At 53.2% G+C, this 23,840-nt stretch overlaps 2 protein-coding genes across 8 annotated transcripts in view; both read right to left on the bottom strand.

Moving 5' to 3' along the window:
* Window positions 1-96: 96 nt before the first annotated feature.
* Window positions 97-1,216, bottom strand: NPFF (neuropeptide FF-amide peptide precursor). Its single transcript, XM_052809411.1, has 3 exons — window positions 1,091-1,216; window positions 822-940; window positions 97-342 (listed from the first exon to the last, which is right to left on the bottom strand). The coding sequence occupies exons 1-3, from the start codon at window positions 1,214-1,216 to the stop codon at window positions 225-227; spliced, it is 363 nt and encodes a 120-aa protein (XP_052665371.1). The 3' UTR covers window positions 97-224.
* A 1,274-nt stretch (window positions 1,217-2,490) lies between these two features.
* Window positions 2,491-23,840, bottom strand: part of LOC128152032 (cyclic AMP-dependent transcription factor ATF-7) — a 69,877-nt gene continuing 48,527 nt past the window's right edge. For all 7 annotated transcript variants that reach the window (XM_052809988.1, XM_052809987.1, XM_052809990.1 and 4 more), the window contains 9 exons: window positions 22,338-22,456; window positions 19,554-19,688; window positions 18,755-18,912; window positions 16,050-16,149; window positions 14,701-14,814; window positions 13,405-13,551; window positions 11,879-12,076; window positions 10,490-10,598; window positions 2,491-7,799 (listed from right to left, as the gene is read on the bottom strand). In XM_052809988.1, coding sequence (XP_052665948.1) covers window positions 7,582-7,799; window positions 10,490-10,598; window positions 11,879-12,076; window positions 13,405-13,551; window positions 14,701-14,814; window positions 16,050-16,149; window positions 18,755-18,912; window positions 19,554-19,688; window positions 22,338-22,456 — 1,298 coding nt within the window. In that variant the 3' untranslated portion in view covers window positions 2,491-7,581. The remainder of the gene's footprint in view (window positions 7,800-10,489; window positions 10,599-11,878; window positions 12,077-13,404; window positions 13,552-14,700; window positions 14,815-16,049; window positions 16,150-18,754; window positions 18,913-19,553; window positions 19,689-22,337; window positions 22,457-23,840) is intronic.

Here is a 23,840-nt window from a genome sequence, read left to right as displayed (position 1 = left end):
GGCATTTGGGGGGGGGGCATTTGTGGGGTGTGGGGGGGGCAGAAAGGGGGCAGGTCTCCCCCCCCCAGTCCCCCAGGGGCAAAACCAGAGCAAGTGTTCAGGGGCGAGTGGCACCAGTTTATTGGGTGACGGATGAACCCACGGACAGACGGACTCACGGATGGCCTCACGGACGGCTTTCCAGACGGACGGCTCCAGCAACGGACAGAAGGACGGACGGACGCTCAGCGGCGGCGGCCGAAGCGCTGCGGCGTCGCCATGGTCCAGAACGGGGCGGCCGGAGGGTCCCAGCTGCGGGGGCTGAGCCGGGCCTGGGACCCCCCCTGCAGCCCCCGCCCGAACCTGCGGTGGGGACACCGCACTGCTGACACCCGCCGACCGGGACAGACGGACGGGGACGGACGGACGGATGGGGATGGACGGACGGACAAGGGATGCACAGGCACGGATGGGGTCAGAGGGACAAAAGGGGACGGAAGAGGATGGACAAACGGACAGGGATGGGGACGGTGGGGACAGACAGACGGAAGGGGACCGAGGGAGCCAGCGGGACAGACAGACGCAGCGGGACAGATGGGAACGGACGGAGTGAGGGACACGGCCAGGGACAGACGTACACGGACAGACGGACACCAACGGGCACCCCCATCCCGGCACCGGCCAGGCTGCCCCCCCATCCCCTCTGGGTGCCCCCAAACCACCCGGGTCCCCCCGGTGTCCCCAAACACCCGGGTCCCTCGATGGCCCCGCAGCTGCCCGGCTCCCCCGGTGTTCCCCAGACCCCCACACACACCCCGGTACCCCCCCCCGGTCCCGCTCACCTCTGCGGCTGGAGGAGGGACCCCGGGCTGCGGTCGGGGTGCTGCAGGGAGCGGAGCAGCGCGCCCAGGGCGGCGGCGGCGGCGGCGGGGGGGGGCGGCCCCGGGGGGGCGGCGGCGACCTGTGGAGGGGTCGGACGGGGGGGTCACGGCAGCCCCGGGCCCGGGGGGGGCGTCCCCCGTTCCCCCCCCAACCCGAAAAGCCCGGTCCCCGGCCGCAGCCCCGCTTGCCCCCCCCCCCCCCAGCCCCGACGGCGCGGCGCGGGGCTCACCGGGTCCGGGCCGGGGCCGAGGTCGAGGTCGGGGTCGGTACCGGGGCCGGGGGGTCCGGGGCAGCAGCGGGCGGCACGCAGGGTCCCCGCCAGCAGCAGCAGCAGCAGCAGCAGCCGCCCCGCCATCGCCCACCGTGGCCGCCCGCCGCCTTCGCTGCCTTTTATAGCCGGGCCGGGCCGGGCCGCCGGGGGGGTCCCGGGGGAGCGGAAGATTGCGGGGATCAATCCTGGCCCCGCCGCCGCCGGGCGCCGCTAATTAAACCCATTTACCAGCCGCGACAGCCGCCCCCGGGGACGGACGGACGGACGGACAGACGAACGGGGAGGGCCCCGCACCCCCTTCCCCGCCCGGGACCCTCAACCGGCACCACCGGGGCTGCCCGCCCCGTCGGAACGAGACACCCCCCCCCGCTCCCCGTCCCGTCCCCGGGACCCCCCCAGCCCCGCACCGGGACCCCCCGCCCGCTCCGCCGCGTCCCGCTGCCGCCACCCCGCGGCCGCTCCGCGCTCCTGCAGCCCCGACGGGGCGGCCGCGGCTCCGCCGCTCCCCGGGATCTCCCCCCCCCCCCCCCAAATCCAGCTGAAATCACCCCAAATCCTCAGCCCGAGGGTGGCCCGAGCCACTTCCCCCCCACACTTCTTCCCCGCAGGCTCACCTGCTGTGTCAGCCGGGGGGGTGACAGCCCCCCCCGTGTCCCCAAGCCGGTCGGATGGCCGGACAGTGTCACCCAGGTGATGGCCGAGGGTTGTCACAGCCAAAACTGTCACCCCAGGGACACCCCACGCCGTGTCCCCCAGGCAGGTGATGGCCAAGGGTTGTCCAAGGTGACACCAGGGTTGTCCCCAACAGAGCAGGACCCCCCCCCCCCCCCCCCCCCCCCCCCAGCGAAGCAGAGGGCAGCAGCCACCAGCTCCTGGGTAATATTTTAATGTTATATTTGCAGCATAAATAAAAGGCACATTACATGTTCGGTACGACGCGGCCGAGGTGGGGGGGGGGGGCGGGGGGCTGGGATGTGTCCCCCCCCTCTGCGTCCCCCCCCATGTCCCTGGGCCCTCGCGGGGGCTGTGAGGACCCGCTCACAGGAGCCTGTGCGGAGGGGATCCCTCGGGGCCCGGGGGGGGCCGCGGGAAGGGGTTACAGCTAGAAAACCATTTCGTTGCATAAGGAGCTGCGCATCCGTTCAGGAAGTTGATATATGTCTATATAGGTCTGTATATACTCATAGATATGTATTTTTTTTATAGATACTACACCCTCGTGGTTACGCTTTCCGGGGGGTGGGGGGGGTGGTGGTGTGTGTTTCCTTTTTCTTGGCTTCTTCCGTTATTGATCGTCAAAGCTCGCCCTACAAAGCAGCTGGGGGGAACAGGGGGACGCCCAGGACCCTCCTATCGGGTCCCTCTGTCACCTCCTGGGCTCGTTTCGGGGCAGGAGAGCATCACCGCTGCCTGAGCCCGCCTGTCCACAAAACTGGGGGGGAATGACACCAAACAAAAACAGCTCCACAAGTCCAAAGATGACATATTTCCCAGCTAAGCCATTGAAATCTGGGACCAGTCTGGGGGGGGGAGGAAGGTGGCACCAACCCCCCCAAGTCCTGAAGTGTTTGGAGGCCAATGAGGAGATCTTTGTCTCCACCGAGGGAGAGGAGGGAGCGCTCCCCTCCATCACGAGCCCTCCCGGGGTTCAGCATTGCCCCGGGGCAGGGGAACGGCTGCCCTGGGATGTGTTTTTCAGCCATTTGTTTCTATTCGACATTACAGCAAAGACAGATCCATAAAAACCCCCGACTCCCAACGGCCGATGCCACCGGTCGGGCTCTCCCCAACCCGAGCACAATCTAAACGCGACCTTTAAACGCAGCAGGGCTTTCCCACGCTCCTGCAAGGAGCCCCCGTGCCGCTCTCCCCCCCATCCATTAGGCCACGGAGGAAGGATGGAGATCCCAACCGATCCAAACACCGCTACCGCAGAGATGGGTTTTGGGGAAAGGCGCGTGGGAAGCCACAGGACTGACACCGGCACTAACCGGGGTTTCGGTTAAGGCACCGCGGCTAAGGCCTGAGGGATGGCAGAGGAAAGTGCAGGTGCCCAGCGAGCTGCCAAGCAGAGCTGGCCGGGTGGCTGCCAGCCCCCAGAGAGCCTCTGAAAAGCAGGAGAAATGATCCTGGAGCAGAAATCAGCGGGTTTTTTTTTGCCCCATCCAAAGACATCCGCAAAGCCTTCAAGCGAGAGTTGAACCGGCGTAAGAAGAAAAAGCCACCTTCACCCTCACCCGTCCTCATGGGTCTGGGGGGGACCCCACATCACCGACCTGCCAGAAAGTCTGTCTTCCCAACCAAAACCAACCCCTAACTACCACCGAAACTAAAGCACGTCCTCTACAGTTACTGCCACGCTGACCTAGAGAAGAAACCGCCTCCAAGAGAAGCGATGAGGAAGGAGGAGATGATGTGGGGCAGAAACCCACCATTTGGCTCTTTGGAGCTGTGTGAAGTGCCCAGCGGGGATTTCCACACCTCGGAGCCCAAAGGCTCCCTGGGAGCAGCACGGGCAGCTTGGCTCCGGGAGAGGAGACCACATCGACCCTGGCTTTTCAGCAGCTGGCTTTTAATTACTTGGGCAGCCCAACGTATCCACGCACGGCTGCTCTACCGGCGTGGAGGTGCTGGAGAAAGTGCTGGTGAAAAATGCTCTCTCTATGTACCCTCCTGTCCGAAAAGCCTGGGAAGTCACCTCTTAAAAAACAAACCTGTCCCCCCTGCTGGAAAAGTGACAGCCACCCCAGCGTTGCAACGTTCAGCCCCTGAGGTTTAAGACCTGCTCAGCATCAGCTCTGCCAGGCACCTTTTGTGACCCCAACAAGGGATGAACCTCACCCATGAGCCCCAAAAAAATCACATTTATGGCTTGGGACATCCATCCACTGCACTGGGATGGGACCGGAGAACTCCCCCGTTGCCTGAGGCTGGCGGGGGGAGATGTGTTAGCTATGCTGGATTTTTGGCTAGCTTCCTCATTGCGGGCTCAGCCTGTCCAGGCTGGGAGGATTCCTGCTTCGCACCACTTGTCTCCCTCCCTCGAGCAGGGCTGCTGTCAGCAAGAGAAACGGGGACCTGAAACCTGCTCCGGGACCTGCTTTCGCAGCAGCAGTGCAGGCATTGAATACTGTTGGGGTAAAACACACCCAAAGGGGGACACAGGAAAGCTGCAACCCTGTCAATTAAAAAAAATAAAACGTTAAGGTATGGTCAAACACTTGTTCCCTGATTATTGCTGCCCAGGTTTGGAGCTTTACAACCACGTTTTCATGGGATTGCAGGTTTTTCAAGGCACTAAGCACTCGCAGGCGGAAGGGAGCCGAGATGGGGAGATGCTGGAGCAGGGCAGCACTGATGACACCAGGAGCACTGAGGCACGGAGGGATGAGGAAAAAAGCTGCTCTTTGCACCCCCCCGACTCGTCACCAGCAAGGTCTGAGGTACCTCGCGATGCCTGATGGTGCTACGAGGTCTCAAGGGTCGGAGCAGTCAGGGCAGGGAAAGCCCTTTTGTGGGACACAAAGTCGCAGGCAGGCTGGGCGATCTCGGCTCTCCAGTCATGCAAAATTGGGTCACTTCTAGTCCCTAAGGGTAAAAGTAAGGGGTCAGGGAAGCTGCTGCATTCGATGCTAACACTGCCGCGTGTGTGTCTCTCCCAGATTTGCTGCCTCTCCAATGTCACCCTTCGCTCCCTCCTCCCAACCCTGCCAGCAAAGCCACCAGCTGCTCCTCGCCTCTGCCTCACCCACCAGACCCTGACACCACGAAGCGAACAAGGAACCGGCGCTGGGATCAGCCCAGAGCTCAATTCCTCCTTTCTCTCTTCTTTCAACGAACACTTTTCCTCGACAGACGGAGTTTTTCTGCAGAGCTGAACACTTGGTGAGCCTAGGAGGAGCTGGTGAGCTACAGTCAGCACTGCCGGACACAAAACCGCTCGCTCCCTGCACGCTGTCCCAGCTCCTGGCTCCGAGCACTACGCACCAAGGGACAGGGACACAACGGCTGCCGGGCGACGAAGCAAATATGTTTACAACACATTTTTGTCATTCCTGCTATCCCCAGACAAAGGAAGAGAGAGACACACTTGTTTCAAAGCCCCCTGAAACAAACTGAGGAGATTTGAAGACCAGAGCAAATCCCTTTGCTGCAAGACGGGTCATTTTTACACCTTTTTGGACCATGCGAAGGAGCAGAAGGTTTTGTGCCGTTCCCTGTCACAGGTCTACAGCCTGCATCCAGCAGCAGCAACAAGAGAGGAAGCAGAGCTGGGCTGGATCTCGTACCTCCTGTGAACCCTCTGTCTTAGATCCTGGCCCCCCAAAAAGGTCCTGATCCCCCAGTGTGCCTCACCTGGCTGAAACCCCTTTTTCTCCAGGTCACACGGATTTAAGGTATGCCAAACCCCCCATGTCCTGTTCTCACAGCTCACTCTCACTGCAGAAACACGTATCGTGTCAGGATAGTAAGAGCCAAAACATCTGTCCACACACAGACTCTGCAGAAACAGTTTTACAGAAACAAAAGGCGGGTCTGGGGGGGCTACGCAGGATCTGAACCAGAAGTGCAAACTGCCGAGGCCAGAAGTGACCCTGATTACGCACAAGACGACTCTCAAGATGAGCAAGAGAAACCAGAGGCGCGCAAGAGCAGCACTGTGCCAAGACAAACCAAACCAGGAAACGCCGCAGTCAATACTGCCGAGAAGTTGACGAAAACCTGAAAAAGAGAGGAGGGGAAGAAGACAGATCCCATTGATAGAAGAACCAAACTGCTGAACTTCCCCATCCATAATGCCATCCGGGTTCCTTGCTCAGGCTTTGCTTTGGGTTTTGCTGTCCCTGGAAACCTTCCAAGTCTGGATAAGCCAAACAAAATCACTTTGACAAACAAACTTGGCTCAAAAGTGGCGAGTGCAACCTGAGGTGGGCGAGAGCTCAGGTGAGGAGGGACCTCCCGAGAAGGAGACGAAGACCAAGGGCTGACGCAGCTCCACGGACTTGTGGCAAGGCTCCTTCCCAGAGCCTGAAAAGCACCCCTTCCCAAACTATCAACTCCACTTGCTTGCCCAGGGCCAGCGGCAGCCTCGGGAAGCACACACAGACACACACGCCTGCTACGCCCGCCCAGCAAGAAAGCAGACCTGATTCCAAACATCTTTCAATATCGAGGCTGGGTTTTTAACCTGCCCTGTGAAACTGGAAGCTCTGTGAATCCTTCATTTGCTCTGGCTGGGAAGCAACAGATACTCCATCACCGAGAGCAGAAGATAATCATGAAGAAGAGGTAAAGGACCGGGCAAATAGAAACACTACTTTGTGCTCTCTCCCTTTGGAACAGGCAACTAATTCACGATTTAAGGCCACCATTATTAAGGTCATCGAGGTTATGTGTAAAGGAGATGATCCTTGGAAATGGAGGGATTTGTTTGCTAAGGTGTACAGTGGAGTTGGGAGCAGATGATGAATTCTGGGACTTGCATTACTACTGCCTGCTGGGCTGGCTCCTCCTTTCATGTACCTCCCACAGTGCCTTTGCACCGGTCCCAGCAGACGCAGAGCAGCACCAATTTACTGTAAGGAAGACTGAGAGCAGCCCCTCCGCTGCTAGAAGAGACGGTACCTTTTCTCCAGCAACTACAGCATCCCATTACGAGAGCAGCACGTGAACGTCTGCACCTCCCAGTGTGGCACAAGTGACCAGGAACGCGTGTCCCCACCCGGCCCCGCGTCCCCCTCTCCCAACCGTTGGGCACAAACTGATTTACAGCGATTACACTCCCATCATGTCCAAATCTGTCACTGGCATCTTGGGAGTTAGCATGTGACAAGACTAACCTCGATTCCTTTAACCTCAGAGCTCAAGGAGGCTTCTTGTGCGAAGGTGCAATGTTTCAGGTAGCTAGAGCAGAGGGGGGAGCAGATGCCTGGAAGCAGCATGCTGTTAAAAATAAAATACATTGACAGCACGACTAAATGTCACAGCCTCCCAAGAGCTATGTTTTCCTTTGCTGAGAGTGGAGGAGGAGGGAGGGGGGGTACTTGGAAGAGTGAAAGCGCCAAGGGGATCCACCAAGCATGGAGGTTTAGTGTTAATGTAACTGATACCTGAAAGTGAACCTTTCAAGGTGCTTTTCAAAGTGAGGCTCTGTGTGTTCAGATGACTCTCTGAGTTGACGGATCGTCAACTGAAGGATCGAGAAAAGCGCTCAATCCGCGGCCGTCCTGTGGGGACAGGCAATGGCAAGGCAGCGGTTGGGGGCCAGGATCTGTACAGGCTATGCAGTGTAAGAAGCGCCATAGCTGCCCTTAACTCACTTGAAAAAAAAAAAAAAAAAAAGAAATAAAAATCCTTATCGGCCCCCACTCATCAGGGACTTAGTAATGGTCAGTCTCTCCGGCTGCGAGTTCGCGGTTAGCTCCGTGTCACACGCACAGGCTGTGACATCATCTGCCAGCAGACTGCGACTGTGGAGCCATGATGACGTGTGACGGTATCGGCATGCTCAGTTCTGTCCTTTGGCTCGCCATCTGAGTGAGCACCGAAGTGGCAACCGCTTCTGCCGCCGAGCGGACGCTGAGCCCGTTGGGGGAGGCCGTCACGGAGCTGTGCTGGATGACGGGAGCAGGGGAGCCGGTGGGCTCAGAGCTCTCCTTTGGGCTTTCTGCTTGACCAGAGAAGAAGGGGATGGAAAAAAGAAAACAAGGTTAGAGAGAGGCTGTGCGTGTTAGCAGCGAGGCGATGGGATGGGAGACTGCTTCTGCCTCGAGGGCGTGCAGAAATTAGCCAGGTATTTACTTAACACTCACCTTTCCAGCCAAAGCAGCCTGGAGCAGAGAGGCTGATCCCTACAGGAATCCCAGTTCCCCCCACCAAGCTGGGCCCCCCCTCAAGCAGCTGCTTGGCAAAGCAAGTGAGGACTGGAAATAAAACTGATTAGAGTTGGGACAGAATGACCCACCAGGTCCGGCTGGCCACATCCCTTGGAGAAACACCACCGAATCTCACTGAATTCATGCCAGGAAGGCATAAAGCGCAGGCTTCACACCAAGGATGGCAGACCCAGAGTAACCTTTATCGTAATAAATCTGTTTCCTCATTATAAGAAATGAACTTTCCTACATGTTGTTTCCTGGCGTGGTACTTGGTTCAAGGCCATTTAGCCCAGAGACTGAATAGTTCCTTCAGAGTCCTTACCATCTGTTGGGTGAGCACACAGGAAAGCGTGCAACAGAAACCCTTCTGCAAAGGCAGGTTTTTTTTGGCCATTTTTTATATAAATTACCTGGTTTGCTCTTTATTGTTCTCTAGAACATTAAAATCAATTAAAGCCCATTACAAACTGTTTGCTTGCTCGATTTCTTTCGGTAACTTGAAGCAATATGATTGAAGGCATGGGAGGCAAACAAAGGCAGAGACCTTCTTCCGTGCTCTTTTCTGAGCAACACAGATTGGTTTCCAAAACTTTGGATTCTCTCCCACAAACAGCCCACTGTGCCCAGGCAGAGCTTCTAACACAGAGGATAATTTGTGACCTATCAAATGCCAAGGCGAGAGCAATCAGACCTCTCTCTTTAGGGGTATACACTCATTATCTACAGATGTCAGGAGGAAATTCCCTCCTGTGCACTTGGCTAGATGAATTACGGGTAAGATGCGGTCACCTTCCTTTAAAAGAGCGAAATAATGGCATGTGCTGGGATACTTCTTCCACGTCAAGAGGGTAAACCCCATGACACCCGGGGAAAAAAAAAAAAAAAAATCAGAGAAGAGGTTTACAACCTTACTGGGCACTGGCAAACTATTTTAGGGCTCAGTTTTCTACCAGGTGCTTGAATACTGTACCCCTTTCCCAAATGGGTTTTACCTTCCCTTGTGAAACCTTGGCTTGGCCTTCGCCAGCATATTGAAAGATGCGGCTAGCGCAGCAGATTTGAAAACTGACTTGGCGGTGAGAGAGAAGGTCGAGCAGAGCAATATAATAGTTTGGCATCCCAAAAAGGAGATTTACAAGGTATTACAAATAAAACAACCCAACTGTACATGAGGCAGCTGTAATTCCATCGAGGGAATCTGGCATTTTTGTTTAAGGACCTGCTTAGTCACAAATCTCAATAATAAAAAAGGCAGCCAGGGAGGGGGGCATGGGGAGGGAGGTGTGAATTTCATTTTTATTATTCAGATGTGTGATGAATTCCTATTATTGGAGTAGACAGACTGTGAGGAATAATAATAGGAACTGTAAACTTTGGAAGTTAACAGGAAAAATCATGTCGCCTCTCTGCATTATACACAGAGCGAACACCTGTCTGCAAGGGCTGGGGGACAGCGAGGATTTTCACGACCACATTACTCAAGCTCTGAGTCACTGTAATGAGTGAAAATAAACTGGCTGTGCCAGGCCCTGTACAGCACGTATTTGTGCCTCACCGCACAGGCGAAGAGCATTTCAGAGACCCAGGAGATGGGAATCAGGAGGCAATCAGGAAGGACAGTGCCTGCTTTCTTGGCTTTTGTTTTCTCCCCCTTCCTTTTCTTATCTCCATCCATCCCTGCCTCTCATCCCGTTAATCTAGGCAACACTAGGGGACTCCAGCATCCTCCCAAAGTCTTTGCACAAATACCACAGTGTGGAATTGTTATTGCAGAGATGACATAAGAATCCAGACATAATGTTTAGCTCCCGGGTTGATTATAATGAAATAGGCAGCATTAAAAAAAAAAAAAAAAAAAAAAAAGAAAGAAAGGAACGAAGATAAAAAGAGGCCTTCTTACTTCCAAACCCGAGCCAATTTGATGTGAATTGCAGAGAATGAGATATAGAGCCTCATGATGTCATTTATAGAGTCTGGCCTTTTCTGACTCTGGCTTCGCTTTCAGAGCAGCAATAGTTTTTAACTTCAAAGAGAATATCAAGTGCTTGGCACGCTGCCTGGGAGCGAGTGGAGAGATGCTGGCCCGCACTCCAGGGAGAAGCGGAGATACGGATCTCTGTCAAATATTCCACACTACAGAGACATGGAGGGAGATGCACTACCTCCTTCCCTCGGCGCTTTCGCACCATGGTTGCCCTCACTGCCTTGTTGCAAGATCTTATAAACCAGGTTAAAGTGCCAATTTGCAGTGCAAATTTGCAGGTCCAGCCTGGGTGGATCCTCCTCAATACAGAGGCTATGGAGGCAATACCAGCAGAAAACAGAGGACCAAGGTCTGTCCTGTCCTGCCAGGTGCACTCACTGGAGAGTGATGGAGCAGAGACTAAGATGAAGACTCCCTTCCTTTATGCCTTACACAGGTTTCATCTGCTTAGACCTACTTAAAGGGTAGTAAGGACCAGAAAAAGTCATCACTCACCGAGATAGCCCTGTGTTTTCTTCTGTAGTGCAGTGACGGGGCAGTCCTTGTGAGCCAGCAGGAGCTGTTTAAGTTGAGCAACTTCGTTCCTCAGTAGCATAACTTCATTCTGAGATTGAAAAACAAACATGCACGTATGCATCACTCATGTTCTTGACAGCAGCCTCTAGCAACGTAATTTGTGCCCTGCAAACTTACAATTTGTTGTCTAATTTGAGATGCCTCTGGCCCAAGAACATCCAAAGTTTCTGGGTTTGGGGAATTTAGTGTGCAAGACATGGACTGCAGCATTTCCCTCCAGCAGCCCCCACTGCTATGTTAATCATCTAATCCTGGACATACATTTGCCTGAGCCCTCCTGCTAATGCCAACTGCTTGAGTCAGACGCTCCAGCTTGCTGTTGGCTCTGATGGAAAACTAAACAGAGCAAGAAGCTGAGTGTACAACCAGCTCAGCCCACGCCAGGCCATGGGGAACATCAGAGCTCCTCCAAGCTCTCGGTACCTCTGTGAGCTTCTTCTGTAAACCAGGTCTATTCCCCTGAAAAGCATATTATTCCTCTATTGAAATGTTTGGAGAAATGGCTGAAACACAGTCAATTGTATTTCAAAATTGCCTGAGGAAAGAGTTTCTATAATTATCTGGGGAAGAGATTAAAAATGCCATGATCGGTGCTATTGAAAAAATCCCACGGCATGAGTCACTAGCCACCAGTGAAAGAAAAAGCCCAGAACGGACACGAGTTCAGTCTTTGCAGACCCTTCACTCCTCGGCCAGTGCTGAGAGCATTAACAAGGGGGCTAACGGCAATGGAAGCGAAGCCTGTATTTTCAGATGTGCTGCACTTCTGCTAGGCATGCTGGGGGTGCTGCCAGAGAGCCAGGGAAACCAAATTCTCCAGAAAAAATCGGTATGGCTGCAGGCCACAGATGCAGAGCCTCCCTGCTCACCCTGGTGCCAGGTCCACCGTGCAGGGAAGGGAACTGGGACTGCTTCTGCTGACCCTGTGCCAGCAGAGAGCTCTCCCTTGCACAGGGGAGGTTTCCACTCTGCAAATACAGCTGCTTCCCGGGGCCCGGGCCTCACTCTGCTCCCGAGGCTGGCGTCACTCCTTGAGCTACTGCCTTGATGGGCAGAGGCAGAGCCCTTTTGAGGGGGACAGGGAGAGAAACAAGAGCACTGAAGCGCTCTTCCCACATGGCCTGTTCAAGGCAGAGCATCAGGATGAAAAGCAAGGACTGTAATCTACGCACAGAGGCAGCAATCCTGCTCCAGAGAGCAGCATCCAAACGCACGTTGTCTCTGCAGCACAGCGAAGATGTTCCCTCTGGAGTGACGGTCCTAACGCTGGCAAAGGGCTGTGCTCAGCCTCCATGGTTACATACTCACGCTCAGCTGGATGTTCTGGGTCGTGAGCTCCTCGGCTTTCTTCTCCAAGGAAGACACCCAGAGCTTGCGTTTCTGACGGCAGCGGGATGCGGCAGCCCGGTTCCGCTCCAGGAACCGCTGCCGGCGCTCGTCCGGGTCTTCGTCAACCGTACGTCTCCGTCGCCCGCCGGTGCTGGGGGTGGGCTGGGCAGGGGAAACCTGGAGATGGGGCAGGTGGAAGAGAGATATTGAAAAGAAGCTCTGGTGCAGGCAGGCAGACACACACCGGTGTAACTAAGGTTTGGCAGAGGAGATGCCAGCTCTCATGGCTGGGGCAAAAAGGGATTTGCTTTTGCAGAGCAGCCAGAACTACACACTGCGGGGATGGACCAAGGGCAGCCCTGACTGCAACGGGGGAGCTGGGGACAAAGCCCCTTTCACAGGCATTTCTGGCAGCCCTTTCTCAGCTGAGTCTGAAGTGCCCTGCAAACTTCAGGTGTGAATCCACATGAACTCTCTGAGATCCTGAACCTGGTGAACTTGTGAATGTCAGGGGAATTTAGTTAAAACCCAAACTCCTACAGTCAGCTAATGGCACGTAACCATCAGCAGAAGTTTCCTCCCCTCCGTACCAAGGAGCTAATGTGGTAAATGACCACGGGCAACGCAGAGGAAACAGCCTTCCTTTTAATTTCACTTAAGAGACTTTAAAAAGCACTTCATGCTGCAATGACTTAGGAGATTCCCACACGGCCAGTGACCACGTATCAGCTGACGGAGGGTAACTTCCAACTGCAGGGCTGCAAGTGCTCGATCCCGCTCTGACGCACATAACCACGCAGAGTCAAAGCACCGTCTCCATTTGGTTTCAGTAACTTGTGGAGCACAAACAAATTACAGTTTTTGAGTGGGCAATTTGCTTTAAAAATTAATTTGGGTTGAATTTTCCCTGAATATGTTCAGCTAAACAAACTCTCAGAGGCAACTGGTACAAACGATTTTCTAACGCTGCACATTCCCTGGTTTTAATTCAGGAGAACAAAGGAAAAGTCAGCGAGGGCAAACAGTCCTGCAGACACAGGCTTGCTGGTGCTTCTGCGAGGGCTCTGTAATTACACTGCCACAATTGGGGAGTGCAGTTACACTTCGGTACTCGCTGTCAGGCAGCATATGGATATTAAACTTTTGGAAGCCTATCTAACTGACGGAGCAGGTGGCGATCCTGATGGAAGGCTGGCATTTGGTTAGCTGGCAGGAGCCAGTGGAGTTGATTGCCTAAGAGGGGAGCGTTTAACCCCAGTAATTGAGCAGGGAGAAGAAGCAAAATATTCTTTCAGAACTCCAGACCTCGTCAAGCAAATTAACATGTTGCTGAAGTTTTCTGCCTGGTGGTGTTTGAGACCATTAGTGCTGAAGCGGCACTGAAAAAACAGGGTTTTTAACCCATTCTGCACACCAGGAAGCCACAAGGTTTTCCTTCTCTTTCCCCAAGGCCCAGAAACCCCCAGCATCTCCAGCCCAGCTTTGCGGGCTAAGCAGCAGCAGACCTGTGGCTGAGCTGGGGAAGGGGCGTCAGGGTGCTGGACAAGTATCTGACTCTGCTCTGGACGTGCGGTCACCATTGTGCTGGCTGAGCCCACCACCAAGCTGCTGCCATTCAGTGAGGAAGATGCTGTCAAGCTGGCCTTCAGCCTCTGTTAAAGGAGAAAAAAGGACGTCAGTGGACCTGTTCTCCATGCTGTTAAGGCTTTAACCAGCTCCTCCATCATTCAAGGAGCCAGGCCGCTGGGGAACGGGCTCTTCAGGGACTGCGGCTGATTCAAATCCAACAGAAAGCCATCACCATCTGGCCTACCCAAAGACAGACAGTGGCTTCCAACTTAGGCTCAAGCAGGCAGGTGTCCGCATCCCAAAATTGCTACTGCAACTGGCACCGATCCACTCCCCAGCTGGCAGGCTCTGCAGAAAGACCATGGACTGAACAGGCTGTGGAGCCCAACTGTCCTTGAGCACCCGCAGAGGGGTCCTTCTGGGATGGAGTAGGACCTATGCATGATCGAGACCAGGTCTTGCAAGTTCCTTCTCTGGGCAGCCAGACGCATGCCAGCAGGGCAGGATGGCTGTTTCATGCCTCGAACAGAGTTTAAGATCTCTCACCCCACTTGTAGCTCTGATCTGCCCATGAATCCTGCAGATACCTCAACAAGGTACGATGGGAGCAGTGACAACACACCAGCAACGGTGAGCAGCACCACCGTAAGAGGTGGGTTTGCAAACACCTCTACCCTGTCTCAGCCAAAAAAACCCAGGGGTTTTACTGCTCTCTGCAAACTTAGGTTTGCCTTCCCCCCTCTGCGTGCACCTAATTTGAGCCACGAAGAGCCAAGAGAGGAAAATTCTTTCGCAAACTTTTAGTTAAAGGGGCCTACATGAAAACCATTACCAGGATCCTTGGATTACAGCACAACATCTCTCCTCTTGGCTCTGCCTTCCTCAAGCCCACCTCCAACCCATCTGTTATCTTGGAACTAGAAGCACCAGCTTTACAAAACAGCCGTGTTTAGGATAGGGCTGAGGTTTGTCTTGACAATAGTGTGCCTGCTCTGCCTGCCAGAGCCGCAGTGCTGATTAGTCTAATATTCCTGGTGGCAGCATTTGTAACACCTGCTCTCGGTGTGGGCAGGCGCTCCGATGGCTGCGCTTGATTTCGGAGAAGCAGTGGCTCTTCGTGAAGGCTGCAGGGAAAAAGCCTCCAGATGGAGTCTCTTCTGGAGGAGCTAGTGAAGACTGAGGAACAATGCTGTGGATGTGACACCCTCCCCGGCATGTATTCGGACCCTTACCATTTTGGCTTCAGAGTGCACTGGAAGTCCTGATGGTGAAATGGACCCGCTGCTGTTGATGGGTGGCCCAGGAATACCAGGAATGTTCGGCACCATGGACATAGGCCGAGCCAGCTATCGGGGAGGAAGCAACGCTTGGGTTATGGAAGCTGAGGTGCTTTCACAAGTGCGCTCTGCGAAGCGGCTCTGTAATAATTCCCTGACCAAGCACATTTATAAATCTTGACAAACGTTCAGCGTTTAACTACTGCCATCAATTATGCCTGCTGTCACTGAAGGCCAGCAGCCACTCCTTTGGTGGCCACGGTGGCTGTTTCGGAATCACCCAGCCATACCAGCCTAGCGCTGAGGACAGGGAGGAGGGCAGCCCTAAAGCCTCCCTCCTTCCCTTCCCTCCCAGAGGGCTTTTCCCCACCAGTACACGAGAGTGGATGGAGAGGGAGGGTACAAGATCCCCTACGGTTCTCTGCCCGGCTCTTATTGCAAAGCTGCCGCAACACCAAGGGTAAGTCACAGCATCCCCTCCTAAACATGGAGAGCTTTGTCCCTCACCAAAGAGGGGAAAAACCAGAGTTTGCGCTTGCTTTTATAAGCCACTCAGGTACGCTGTTGCAAAGCTCTACTACAAACGCAAGTCATGTTTCAAGCTATCAGGAAGGTGTGAAGATGTTTCCGTGCCCACAAGCTATGCCAAGCTGCCTGCTGTCTGCCTACTTTGATGTCAACATTCCTGTTACCTGAGGCAGAAGGTTTTGGCCATTACTCACTCAAAACCCAGAAGACATGCCCAGCAGGACAGACAGGATTCACACGGGCTGCTTGGTCGGGAACTGAAGCGCTCGGAAGAGGTACAAGCCACCCACCAGGCAAATCTGCTCGTGAGTTCTGCACCACGGAATATTCTCCGTATGCAAAAAGCACAACCCGCAAGGCTGATATTCAAACAGCTCTTTAGCACGCTGGCGAGGTTAGGGTGGCTTTCCTGGCCTGCAAAGACCAACATGTTCTCTGCAAGCTCGAATGGTTTCAATTGAGGCACGCTGTTCCAAATGGAAGCAGCTAATCAGGGATCCTACAGTTCCCAGCCCTGGATCAATGGCATGAGCCATCTGTCCAGGCAAGGCTTTGTTTTTTTCCAGACTTATTGCCCTCTAGTGTGATCGACATGTTATTACTACCTTGCCAGAGCTGGGCCCCCTCCTCCTCCTCCTCCTCTTCCAGTCATATCTTGCACAGAGGGGGAGATATATTTTAATTTTTACAAAATGGAAGTGTCTGCATATATTTGGCAGGGGAAAAACACTGTCCCCTCCTCTGCCACGCAGAGCTGTGTTGGAAGTTTCTCTCACCGATATAACAGAAGGCATCTGTACGGGAGGGCCTGGGAGGACGGGCATGGTCTGTCCGTTTGCAAGCTGCACGACAAGTGGAAGGGAACCTGTGGGAGACCTGGAGAAACAACAATTAAAGTTCTCATGGATTATTTCAAGTTTATGCTGTCCAGGCAGCCCCATGAGCTCAAGGGCAGAAGCACGAATTAATTCTGGTTCATGGATTTGGTCTCATTGTCCCATTTCTGAATGGCACGTTCTAAATGGGTGGGTGCAAAGCCTAGCTGAGCACGTGTTAAGGTAACTCAGCCTTCCGCACTCTCACTGCGTGGCAGCCAGCACGTGCCAATGTCACGCCGAGGAGACCCAGGCTGCAGCTCCTCGCTTGGGGCTGGCAGCGACACTGATGGCCAGCATTACGGTGTGCCCTGTTTAACTCCTAGGCGTACGCTGGCTGGCCAAATACACCACAGCTGCCAAAGCCCCAAGACACGATGCCCACCTGGATAGACAGAAAAGCACATCCAGGGGCTGCTGCAACTCCTCCTCAAGGAGATTAAAAGTGCCCTCCCAGGCTGAGCCTGGCACTAGGCAGATGGGGGATCTGGGCATCTGTTCCTGCCTACCAGTAACTTCCTGGCCTGGGAGCCACGTCTGCTGAGCTCCCACGAGAGGGTTTGCAAAGATTTAGCTTCCCATTAACAAGCACTTCTGACTCTGACTCCAGAGAAAATCTCCTAAATATGGAGTCGATGCAGGGCTGGCTTGTGTCTGCCCAGACAATGGCTCTGGGAGACAGAAAGGGTCCCGCTCACTGCAGGCTGGGGGAGGAGGCGATTGCGCTGAAGCCTAATTGTGACAAATTAACAATACCAAGAACTTTTTCCATTGCAGATCACTTTGCAGCAAAAGGCCGTGTTTCTGCATGTGGTGACAAACAGGCACGCATCCCCCTGCCTCCATTTTAGAGTGTCATAAACCTCACCATGCTCCAGCTCTGAACCTCTGGACTCAGCCTTTCCAGGAGAGCAGAGGAAAAGCCGGAGCTGATCTACTCCGGACAACGGGGAGAGGAAGGAAACTGTCCCTGCCAGCAAGAGCTGATCTCCCGCTCCTCCTCCGTTCATGACAGCACAGCATGGAGGCAGAGACGAGCCAGGAAGAGAAGAGTAGAGCTGCTGGGAGCCTGACTTTGCAGGAGGGAGAAAAAAAATTTGCTGCTCCTCCTCTGCCGAGCCCAGGGAAGGGGATGGACGAGGCTGGGCTGCCTGGGATCCTTGGAGGAAGCTGTGCTGGCATGGAGCAACGGCAGGGTGGGGAAGCAGGGGACGTGGGTCAGAGGTTGGAGTTCATTGTGCCAATAACTCAGGCTGGAATTTTTAAGGCTGCCTTGGGAACGTGAATGCGCAACTCTCATTCATTTCTATTGGGCATCCCAAATCCTCCAGGCTGCTTTGAAAATCCCAGCCTAACAAGCCGAGCTACAGGGAGGTCACAGACTCCCCTCCATCTCTGTCATGCTGACAACCCCACCACGGCCGCCGTGGCCCTAACACAGGGACCCTCGTTAAAGTTGCAGCCCAACCTTTCCGTAGAGTGTGTTCAACTCTCACGCTGTAGGAGGGATCTACCTGCATGGACTGCAAAGGGCACATAAAATCGTATTAAAGTCTAGCTTACTCCAGTTCTGATTTTTTCATGCCTCCAAGCACAAGGGGACTTGGTTCCAAACAGCCCCATGAGTCTCTGCTTGCGCGGGGTTATAGAAGGAATATAATGCCTTTTCAAAACCCCAGGACAATCACTTAACCCCTTAATGCCTCAAGACAGGATTTAAAACTTTCTGTCAGGAAGTCTGGATTGATGGTGCCAGAGGGTCAAAGCAAAAACACACACAAAAATATGAACTGACAGTCGAAAAAAATGGCCTGGTTAATGTAAGGAGCCAGCCTCAAACGAGGGTAATTAGAAAGAGGCCAGGACCACAGCAAAAAAGAAGCACCCTGACACCAAAGAATAGAAGTGGGGCTAAATATACGCCTCCTGAGGGCTCATTGTAATGTGTTTCCTGCATCCTTCAGGCTCCTTCCTTTTATGTGCAGGGCTGGAGCTACCTAACAGTGTGGCAGGCTCATAACCACTGCAGCGAGTGCTCTGGAGCCTCCGATCCAGATTGTTAAAGGGGCAAAAAGGAGCAGGTCATTAGATCTGCTGAAACAAACAGCTCCCGAGGCAGAAGCTGACCATGAAGGAGGCCAGCAGGTTGCAGAAGAGGTTACACTTCAGAGGCAACAGCTGTCTGAGAAAATCCCAAAGCCATTAAAGATCCAGACAATTTCCTACTGCCAGCTTAACTGAGCTCTCTCCACCGCATCAGGCTGCAAAAGCAACTTGGGAGTCCCCAGTCAGGCCACGCTCCCATCGTAGACAGCGAGTGTCATGTCAACGTGTTTGGGGATTGGGTTTAATTTTTCCCTGCAGTGAGTTTTGCCTCGTTTCGTTACACTTTGACAATTAGTTCCTGCTTTCTGCACTTACACCCCATTCTGCTTTTGCAGACAGTGCTGCAACGAGGCCCTTATGCCCAAGCAGCCGCAGCGGGAATCGCAGCACCTCAGTTGTTCTGACAATCAAGGAACTTATTTAGGTACCTAATTACTGCCCAGGAAGCCTGACAGTACGGGAGAAAAACCTCAGCACTCATGTCCCTCCTCTGTACTTACCCAAGCTGTCTGTTGGAAGGGGGAGCCTGGGTAATGACAGAGGTTGGGGAAGGCAGCGTAGGGTGGAGCGGATCATAACCCAAGTGTAGTGGCAGCGAGCCTGGACGCACGATGGCTGGAGTAGGTGTAGAAATAATTACAGGCTTGGAGGTGATCTCCTGAAGAGGATCAACAGACAAAAGGAGACATGCTGTTACTCATTAGCTTAATAATCGCCTGGCTGTCTCTTCCTTCTGATGGCTTAAAAGCAATTTAGGGAAAATTAAGGTACCTTCGCCACAGAAACTGAGGCACGGAGGGGAGCAACTTACCCAAAGCCACACTGATTTGATGTCAGTGCAGGGAGCGGGGCACAGAAATTCAGACTCCTGCAGCATCCTCTGGGAAATAATCCCCCTCTACGAACTACCGCTCCAGCCCCAGCTAGCACCTCTAGGGCGGGAAGTTATTCAGATGAAGAATGTGTCACCTGGACTAATCTGCTCTGAATCACAAGCCAGCCCCCACCAGGACACAGGGAACCGGTCTCGGAGAAGATGCGTTACTTGTCTGGCGCTTTTGCCCTGCCGGAAAAGCATTCCCAGGGTGAACAGCAAGGCTTTCTGCATTAGCCAAATCCACATGGAGACTTAAGGGCAGCAAACGTGTATTTCAGTGAACAAGCTTTTATCTTTCTTTCTAAAATGAGGGGAACCTCACAAGCCCAAATCAGGCCTTGGCACCCAAGTGGAGAAAAACTTGTTCTCAGCCGGAGAAGGAGAAACCAACATCTCCACAGGGCATGGTCAGGGAGACCTACCTTCTCTTTGTTCTGTGGCGACTGTGGGTTAGATGCAGGGCTGTCTGGCGGGGAAGAGTCCACCTCCACCGGCTCTTCCTCCTTTATCTTGATGTCCGGGGTGGAGGGCAGAGACATGTCCAGGGCTCCGGCACTCTACAGGAAAACCAGCCATGGATTGAGAGGACAATTAGCTCATATTGTTTGTGAAACATTCGGCTGCTCCCAGAGGAAGAGCTACAGCTCTGAGCTCTTGCCAAATTATTATTATTTATTTGTACTGAAGTAGCATCTGGGAGCCCGAGGCAGAGAGTGGTGCCGTGCCGCGCCAGCCCCATCCAAACAGAGACAGAGACCTAGGAAGGATGGTCTCTGCCCCAGATGGCACCATTTTGTGGTTTCTCAGTAACACACGCACAATTCTTTCCATGGGTTAGGTTTTGGGGTTTTTTTTCATAAAAGGGCTCTGCTAAGGAGAACAGGTAACAAAGCCAAATGCCTGCGAGTTACAGAAGGCACTTTCATTCACAGAAGAGCTGTAAAGCATTGTATAAATCAGCCTGAATTATTTTATTACCCGATTATCAAAAGCAAACAAAGAGCCATGCAAGTTATTAAATATCTATGAGCGCCCCATTAAAATAAAACCCAACCATATGCCTGAACCTGGCAACTTGCCACCACCCTGGGTTCCAGCAGTGCCACGTGCCCCATTTTAACCAGTTAATGACTTGCTGGGGACGGGAAAAGGGCAGGGTGACAAGGGAGGAGGACTAAACTGAGTGGCCACCTCTCCCCTCCCCAGACCTGGAGGAAGACAAGACCTGGGAGAAGATGGCGTAAGGGAGCACCGGAGGAGCACGCAACGGCGCGAGACTCCGACTGCAGGATGCTGCATTCAATTGGGCTCCAACAGACCTCGCAAATCACCCGGTCCCTCCCTCCGTCTGGGGCAGGAGAAACTCTCCCTAAATCAGTCCTGACAGCTGTTTGTCCAACCTGCTCTCCCTCCCTCCACAATCAATCCCAGCGCTTTCCTTCACTCGCCCGACTGCTGACAGTTCGTCCTAGCATCTAACCTAAACCTCCTCCTTTGCTGCATTTTAAGTCCTCTCAAGGGAGGGAAAATTGCGGCAAGAGGGTAAATCCGGGCATCTACAGATGTTCTTGCTGCTCTCGAGTGGGGTGCGGCTCCAGCGCCTCGGCTCTGCGCTGATTTACGCAGGGGCTTTGCTCGTGGTAAGTGCAGTAACCGTTTACCTGCCCTCTTAAGCAGAGATGTTGCACTGGGAATCACAAAGGAGAAGGGATTAACATGCAGGAAAGTTTCAAACCACTTAAAGTGCCTCCAGGGAAGCGCCTGCTGTGCCTATGTTTTTAATTAACATGCTGGTGTAGAGACCACCCTTGGAACTGGAGGACAAAACATAACAGCAGCAACTGGGCTCGATGCGGCCAAATGTTGAAAGCATCTCAGAAATGCAGGAGGCAGCTCTGGCCAGGTTCGGTGAGTGACAAGCCATCTGGGCCTGGGGACCTCGCCTGTGCAGAGATTTTCTAGGAGGGATAATGCTTTCCCTAACGCCTAAAACCATCCCAAGCTTCACACCGCTGCGTTCGCCTGGCTGCCAGCGGAAATATTTAGACTGCAGTCATCCTAAAGCAAAAAAGGAAAACAGCTAACAGCCTAAGGATCATAGCTGCAGCTATTAGGTAGCACAGCCCAGGAGATGGGTGGTCTTACATATAAAACAACTGGCTAGACTGTGGGCTGCTCAACCATTTATATGTGAAACCACAAACGAAAAGCTACCTTCTCCCAGCACTCAGGGTCTGGGCTGCAGAGAACAAAAGGCAGGGAATTCAGAGCATAAAATGCCACGCAGCCCTGACAAGGCCCTGCAGCATACCAATGAGAGAGATCAATTTATGCTTTAAAGAGCCCTGTTATTAGGAGAGCGGGTGAAAGACAGTTTTCAGTTTTAATTCTGAATTCCTCCGTTCCCCATCTCGGTGAAGATTTACGTGGCTGTGCTCCTGCAGTTTATTTCCAAGCAGCGCCACTGACTGTGAGCGTATGTACATACATATATCAATTTAGTAAATGTATGTGCCAGTCTAAGAGCCCAATATGCATCTGCTGCTCCTCAGATCCTGGAAAGGTGGTGTGGGGGGGAGAAATGTCCTTAATTAGCTGCTATCTGACGAGATCCCGTTGTCCTTCAGACCCTTGCGCTCCTGAGGTTGGCAGGGGCAGCCTGAATCGATAGCGCTTGCATATGAGGGAGCTCTTTGTTAGAAAAAGCCTCACTCCTCCACGGAGCCCGGCTCTCTATTTGCATGTACTGTGACACTGTTCAAATGTTAAAGGCACACGGCTAAGCTCAGTCCCTTCCCTGCTGATTGCACCTTAAAGGCATCATCGTCAAGGATCTTGATCCCTGAGGAGGCTCTGAGTGAATTTTTGCTCAGATCCTGAGCACAGAGTCCTGCTCTTTTCCCGCATCTCCTTCCCAAGGTGCAAGGTATTTCGGGTACTGCCTTTTTTTCTTTTTTGAAGTGAAAAGCCAAAGGAATAATAAACCATTAAAATCTGCTCTCACCAGGCCTCGGATTGCAGGATAGCCAGCCAAAGTCACCCAAGTTAAAAAAATAAAGTCCCATGTAAGCCAGCATATTAAATCCGAGACCACACTTAGTTACCCTACAACATATGCCTTTCATCAGAACAGCACCGTCCCCCCTCCAGCCCCCACAATATGCACCCGGCTCAGTTTTACGGCAACGGTGGCCTTTGCCTCTTGCCTTTTTCTCGTCATCTTCTGCGGCTTTCTTGAACTCGTGCTCAAAGGAGCTGGCCAGTTCGTTGAAGAGTCCAACTTCTTCGCAGTTCTTCAAGAACCGAGTTGGGGTTGGAGTCTGATCTGTTTGGGTTGTAACACCAAGCATCGGTCAAAGAGAGGCTAGAAAATTCATTTTAATCACCTTAGTCCTCTCTGGGGACCCCTAGCAAATGCGGCCTCTGTTTTGTGGAAGTCTGGATGCTTTTCTGCTAAGGTGTATGTCATGTTTGTAAAAAAAGTGACAATTCAGAATGGGGAAAATAATTTCTTCTTAATTTTGTTTCTCTGGTAAATGCTGTTTAAAGAAATCATTGCAGCAAGATGCATGCAGTGATTTCTGTGAAATTCCTGCCTGTGGGTCGTGTCCTGTCCCTCCCACCCCAGGGTTTTGCTGTCCTCATCTGAATTGCTGCTGCAAGGAAGGAAAATAGTGGGGTTTGATCTCCCTTAAACAGCAGATCTTAAAAATATGGAGTGATGAGAGGGGAAACGGCTGATTGAAGCAGCTCCACCGCTGATGTGGAATAGAGCTGGGCAGAGTCGCTTCCCTTCCTGTGCCGGCTCCGTACATTAATGCACATCCTAGGACAGACGGCTACGTGGGAGTGCTAATAATTACCACCACTGTCCAAAACAATCCCTCTGGGGCCCGTTTTCCACCATATTAACACGTTGAGTCATGATCTCTCTGGCCATCACCCAGGCTATAAAGCAGAAAGAAATCTCCCTGCTCCCAGCGAGCCTCGTTTTTCTGCGTGACGTTAGGTCAGGAGTCCAGGTACTAGCAGGAGCCCGGCACAAACACGTTACACTGAAAGAATGCACCTGGCAGAAAACTACATAGATTTTTAAGCACAAAGGGGATCCCTGGGATAGTTTAGCCTGACCTCCTGCATAAAACATCGGCTGTTTGGCACGGATGCTCCCTGTTCAAGCGCACTAGCTGTGCTCGAGCTGAAGTGTCTACGGAAAACATCCCATTTGATTTCAAACCGGCCAGTGGTGGAGAGTCTCCCACAGCCTTCGGGAAGCGACTCCAGTAATTACTTCACCTTGCTGTTACAGACCTACACTTTATTTCCAGTCTGACTTCAAACCCTACCTATTGGTTTTGTTAATAAAGTAAAGGCCTCCTCTGAGCACACTTCAGTTCCCCCCCAATCTCTCTTCATTAAACCAAGAAACTTTGTCAACTAAAGATCTCAGCAGGAGGCTGTTTTTCCAGTGCTTTAACAGCTCTCAGGGCTCTTCTCGGACCATTCCCCATTTAGAAATGTCCTTCCAAGTCGCGCACGCCAGCCCGGGGCCCAAATCTCCAGCAGAAGTTTTCACAATGCCACAAAGCAAAGCCATATAATGTCTCTTGTCTTACCCTTCCCCAATTCGTACCTCCAAGAATTGCAGCAGCTCTTCCACCCACAGCATCACCCCAGAAGTGCACGTTCCCATTAAATAAGTCTTTCTG

The sequence above is a fragment of the Harpia harpyja genome, chromosome 15 (assembly GCF_026419915.1).
Source record: "Harpia harpyja isolate bHarHar1 chromosome 15, bHarHar1 primary haplotype, whole genome shotgun sequence".
NCBI classification, from domain to species: domain Eukaryota; kingdom Metazoa; phylum Chordata; class Aves; order Accipitriformes; family Accipitridae; genus Harpia; species Harpia harpyja.
Note: the sequence above shows the minus strand (reverse complement) of the source record. Positions and strands in the feature narration are given on the sequence as shown.

What these genes read in the sequence shown, in the direction of transcription:
- NPFF (XM_052809411.1), bottom strand. Translation starts at nt 1,216, where the DNA reads ATGGCGGGGCGGCTGCTGCTGCTGCTGCTGCTGCTGGCGGGGACCCTG. An exon ending in TCGGCCCCGGCCCGGACCCG is followed by an intron (nt 941 to 1,090) that starts GTGAGCCCCGCG and finishes ACCCCTCCACAG; the next exon opens with GTCGCCGCCGCCCCCCCGGG. An exon ending in TCCCTCCTCCAGCCGCAGAG is followed by an intron (nt 343 to 821) that starts GTGAGCGGGACC and finishes TCCCCACCGCAG; the next exon opens with GTTCGGGCGGGGGCTGCAGG.